Source organism: Cervus elaphus, chromosome 26, assembly GCF_910594005.1.
Source record: "Cervus elaphus chromosome 26, mCerEla1.1, whole genome shotgun sequence".
In the NCBI taxonomy this organism is placed as follows: domain Eukaryota; kingdom Metazoa; phylum Chordata; class Mammalia; order Artiodactyla; family Cervidae; genus Cervus; species Cervus elaphus.
In genome coordinates, this window is record NC_057840.1 from 17909020 (window position 1) to 17914373 (window position 5354).

Consider the following 5354-nt stretch of genomic DNA (forward strand, 5'->3'; position numbering starts at 1 on the left):
AAGGAGGCTATTTTGGAACAGTTGAATTAAAATAGATTGCTTGGATGTGAAAATTCTAAGTGTTTTGATAAAGTAAAAGGGCACAGAAAAATATGTTTTGCAGAAAAACTTTTAAATTATAATTAACAAAAGTAAGTTTCTTTTCATCAGTCACACCTTACACTACAGGGATTGCTTGTGAGGAATTTATAATGGGCAAAGTTTATTGGCTGGCTTTCTAAAGCACCCTAGGTGTTAACTTTTCAGACAACATGAGGGCGGAGGTCTATTAAGAGGTGACTTTTTAAATGTGCAATTGTTGCATGTGACTCCTTTGCAAGGAAGAAGTTCACAGGTGTAAAGGGCCAGGTATTTAAATTAAATTTCTTCAGTTATTCAGATAATGTGATTTCTGAATAATCATAGTAGATTTGCTTAGAGTTAACTACCTATGAGATTTAGACACAGAAATAATTATATAAACACAGAAGGAATAAATTTCAGAATTTTAAAAATTCTTTTAATTTTTTTACATAACAAAATGGAAAATAGATGTAATATGAGGAAGTTTTAAAAAGCACTATTCAAGTATGCAGTTTTATTTTATTTATTTAATTTTCAGAATTAAACCATTTTTCCAAAGGGCAGAAAAAAAGCAAGTATCCAGTTGCAGATCCATGGCCAGCAATCTTTCCCAACCTGATCCCGTGCAGCTCTGCTATGAGAATGTGAACAGATCTTGTATTAAATCTCCCTACTCGCCTGCATCTCGGGTGATTCTGTATGCAGTGTTCGGCTTTGGGTCTTTATTGGCTATCTTTGGAAACTTCTTGGTGATGACTTCAGTTCTTCACTTCAAGCAGCTGCATTCGCCAGCCAATTTCTTGATCGCCTCTCTGGCCTGCGCGGACTTTCTGGTGGGAGTGACCGTGATGCCCTTCAGCATGGTCAGGTCCGTGGAGAGCTGCTGGTACTTTGGAGCCAGATTCTGTGCCCTTCACAGCTCCTGTGATGTGGCATTTTGTTACTCTTCTCTCTTCCACTTGTGCTTCATCTCCATCGACAGGTACATTGCTGTGACTGACCCACTGGTCTATCCCACCAAGTTTACGGTGTCTGTGTCAGGGGTCTGCATCAGCATCGCCTGGATCCTGCCCATGGTGTACAGCGGAGCTGTGTTCCTCACGGGTGTCAGTGACGACGGGATGGAGGAATTAGTAAGTGCTCTCAACTGTATAGGCGGTTGTCAAATTGTTGTAAATCAAGAATGGGTTTTGATAAGTGTTCTGGTATTTTTTATACCTTCCCTCATTATGGTAATTCTTTATGGGAAGATTTTTATTGTAGCTAAACAACAAGCTCTAAAAATTGAAAACACTGGCAGCAAAGCAGAATCAGAGAGCTATAAATCCAGAGTGGCCAAGAGAGAGAGAAAAGCAGCTAAAACCCTGGGGGTCACAGTAGTAGCATTTATGATTTCATGGTTACCATATACAATTGATATATTAATTGATGCCCTTATGGGTTTCATAACCCCTGCCTATATTTATGAGATTTGCTGTTGGGGTGCCTATTACAACTCAGCCATGAACCCTTTGATTTATGCTTTATTTTACCCTTGGTTTAGGAAAGCCATGAAAGTTATTTTAAGTGGGGGATTTTTTAAAGATAGTTCATCAACCATTAGTTTATATTCAGAATGAATGAGAGCACTATGTTGAAAAATGAAGGACTATTTTAAAATTATGAATTGATGATGAAATTAGATACAAAAAATGAATAAAGCCTTTCAAAACTGGGGAAATATTTATTTTTTTTCAAGTTAGCCAGGAAAGAAGTTGCAGGCAGGTATTTTAATTAAGATGTAAAGATATTCACATTGTAAAGATATTTATTGCACTAAATAATAAATGATAAAGTGCTTTACCTGTGTTGCCTGTCTCAACACTCTGCACATGCTCTTACCACACACACTTGTCTTTTCCCATTTCATCGAGTCCTGAATCTCATTTTTCATTGTCAAATCTGTAATAATTTTCTCATTTATGCTCAACTTTCATATAGCTTTCAATGGTCCTTCTTAGTCTTTTGCAACATTATATTATGTTACTAGGGTTGTCATGACAAAGTATCAACAGATAGGGTGGTTTAATCAACAGAAATTATTTTCTCCTAGTTTTAGAGGTTAGAATTCCAAGAGCAATGTGTCAGCAGTTTGCTTCTTATGAGGACCCCTCTCTTTGGACTGCAGATGGCTGTCTTCTGTCTGTGTTCTCTCATGGTCCTTGCTATGTGAGAGTCTGTGTCCTAATCTCCTTTTCTAAGAATACCAGTCATGTTGGATTAGGGCTCATCCTTAAGAACTCGTTTTAACTTAATTACCTTTTTAAAGATCTTGTCTCCAAATACAGTTATACTGCTTAATAGTTGGAATTAGGACTTCAACATATGAATTACGGGTGAGGGGACCTGATTCAGCCCATATCAGACAGTCTAGGCTCAACAACATTACATAAGCCTTCCTAGATGGCGCTAGTGATAAAGAACTCGCCTGCCAGTGCAGGAGATCTAAGAGACGCAGGTTCGATTCCTTGGTTTGGAAGGTCCCCTGGAGAAGGGCATGGCAACTCACTCCAGTATTCTTGCTGGAAAATCCCATGGACAGCAGAGCCCCACATAGGGTATCAGAGTCGGTCACAACTGAAGGGGCTTAACACACACACACACACACACACGGGTCTGTGACTATCTCCTCTGTACCTTCCTGGAGCTTCTAGAGCAGCAGGTAAGCCTCTCCTCTTAGTGGCTGCGCAGAATCTTGGAATGTTCACTCGCAGTATTGTGGAAGCAGTAATTCTGCTTGGAATCAGATATTAGTTACAGACATTACACAGAAGTAGAAAATTGTGAAAAAATTGTACCACAAAAAGACTGGCATGATGATCATTAGCTAACGTAAAATCTGCACGTGAAAGCAATGATCACTAACAGTGACCATTTCTGCACCAATTTTTCTCACTTGAAGGTAAAGTGTAATTCACAACCCCATTTATTCTCAGCAGTTTTCTTACCTAAATGTAGTCTGTATTTCCTTCTCAGGGATATTGTTGGGTCAAAAATTTTACGGTTTTTACAAAAATTTTCACATTAATGGGAGTACAAACAATGTGTTGCTTGTTTATATGTGCTGTGACTCTATCTCCTCTGATCCTTCCTGGAGATTTTGGAGCAGCAGGTAAGCCGCTGCTATAAGTTTACATGTTGATCTCTGGAATATTTTACACTGTTGATTCAATATGAGTTTTTGGAATGCATTTCTGGAATATTTTGTATAATGAAACTAAGTTGTAATAAAGTACTGGTATGTAAGCCTTTTTCTTTTGAATTGTTCTGTGCTGTCATTTCAGTTAAAATGATTGAAGCAATTTTTCTCATCGGTTTTCACCAAATCTTTTCACTGTTATCAAACAAATACTAAACATTAATTATATGCAAGTACCTGTGTCAAGGATGGCTAAGGATTAAAAAAAAAATGTATTTTGTCTGGTATTTTCCTCAAGGGAAATAATTTTTGTGGGTAATATGGACAATGCATTTTCAATTATATTTTTCAGGCTTAGAAGAGTACCATAGATGTTAAATCCTGTAAGCAGAGGACTAGATGCTATTACCAGACTGGCACTTGGTATTGATCTTTCCTATAACATTGTCTTCTCACCCACATAGGGTCCCATGGCTTTAATTTGTTAAAAATTGTTAATGAGGACTTATAAAATTGTTGAAGAGGCCTTATTTTTGAGTAGAAAGAACTTTTGAGGTGTCTTCAAGCATGTTTAAACTTGTATAGGCAGATTGGAGTGTGAAAGCTGTTTTGGATTGTGGGATTAATTTCCTTAAGTGGAAGATTGGGCTTGGGAAAAGAGAAAGACAATCTACGAAGAATAGATGAGTGGCCTGGTAACAATAAATACATTTTCATGCTATCACTCTTATCCTCAATAAATTAGATTAGCTTAGTAGATTTTTAAGGAAAGACATGATGTTCCCTATTTTTAGAGTATAGAGGACAATAGAAAAAATTAAGTGAAAGAGTTGGATCATATTATAGTTCCATTGAATAAATGTCACAGAGAATTGCACTGTTACTAAATTAAATTATAGATAATGTATATGACAAAGCCAAAGGAAAATTAAACTTTTAAAAATTTATCCTATGGGTAAGCAAAATATTATATTGTTACAAATGACACCAAAATCTCAATGCAATTCTAAATATGAAATTCACTTGAACATGAAGTGAGTATGTGGAATACAGCAAAAGAAAACAAGAGATCAGATTCTGTCATACACTTCATGATAGTCTTTACTCAATGTGACTATTCCAGATATGCTAATCATGGCTTTCTAATAAAAACTTACAATGCCTTGATGGTATTGACACCACATTATAACCTCCTTGGTCTTAGATGACTACATTAGAGTTGGCAACATGATTCCAGAAAAATTCATCAGTGGGTTGGGATGAACCTATTATATTATCTATTATCATAAAATTATGAATTTATGGGAGAATTTAATTAATCAACAATACATATTGAAACTCTTGGGTACCTGCCAACAGAATGATAAAAGTGATATTTATAATTTCATAGCAGGGAATGATTGAATAATAAAAAAATTAATTAAAATAAGTCAAGAAGGCTTAAAAGAACAAAGAAAAAATTTGATGATTAGAAAAAACAGTAGTACAATCCATTTAAACCCAAACACATCATGATCCTCTACATAGAAAACCCTAAAGACTCTACCAGAAAATTACTAGAGCTAATCAATGAATATAGTAAAGTTGCAGGATATAAAATTAACACACAGAAATCCCTTGCATTCCTATATACTAACAATGAAAAAACAGAAAGAGAAATTAAAGAAACAATACCATTCACCATTGCAACAAAAAGAATAAAATACTTAGGAGTATATCTACCTAAAGAAACAAAAGACCTATACATAGAAAACTATAAAACACTGATGAAAGAAATCAAAGAGGACACAAACAGATGGAGAAACATACCGTGTTCATGGATTGGAAGAATCAATATTGTCAAAATGGCTATTCTACCTAAAGCAATCTATAGATTCAGTGTAATCCCTATCAAGTTACCAACGGTATTTTTCACAGAACTAGACCAAATAATTTCACAATTTGTATGGAAATACAAAAAACCTCGAATAGCCAAAGTAATCTTGAGAAAGAAGAATGGAACTGGAGGAATCAACCTGCCTGACTTCAGACTCTACTACAAAGCCACAGTCATCAAGACAGTATGGTACTGGCACAAAGACAGAAATATAGATCAATGGAACAGAATAGAAAG

At 35.7% G+C, this 5354-nt stretch overlaps 1 protein-coding gene across 1 annotated transcript; it reads left to right on the top strand.

The window, feature by feature from the left end:
- The first annotated feature begins 656 nt into the window (after window positions 1–656).
- Window positions 657–1682, top strand: TAAR8 (trace amine associated receptor 8). Its single transcript, XM_043888489.1, has one exon. The coding sequence runs from the start codon at window positions 657–659 to the stop codon at window positions 1680–1682; it is 1026 nt and encodes a 341-aa protein (XP_043744424.1).
- The last annotated feature ends 3672 nt before the right edge of the window (window positions 1683–5354 follow it).

What these genes read in the sequence shown, in the direction of transcription:
- TAAR8 (XM_043888489.1), top strand. Translation starts at nt 657, where the DNA reads ATGGCCAGCAATCTTTCCCAACCTGATCCCGTGCAGCTCTGCTATGAG.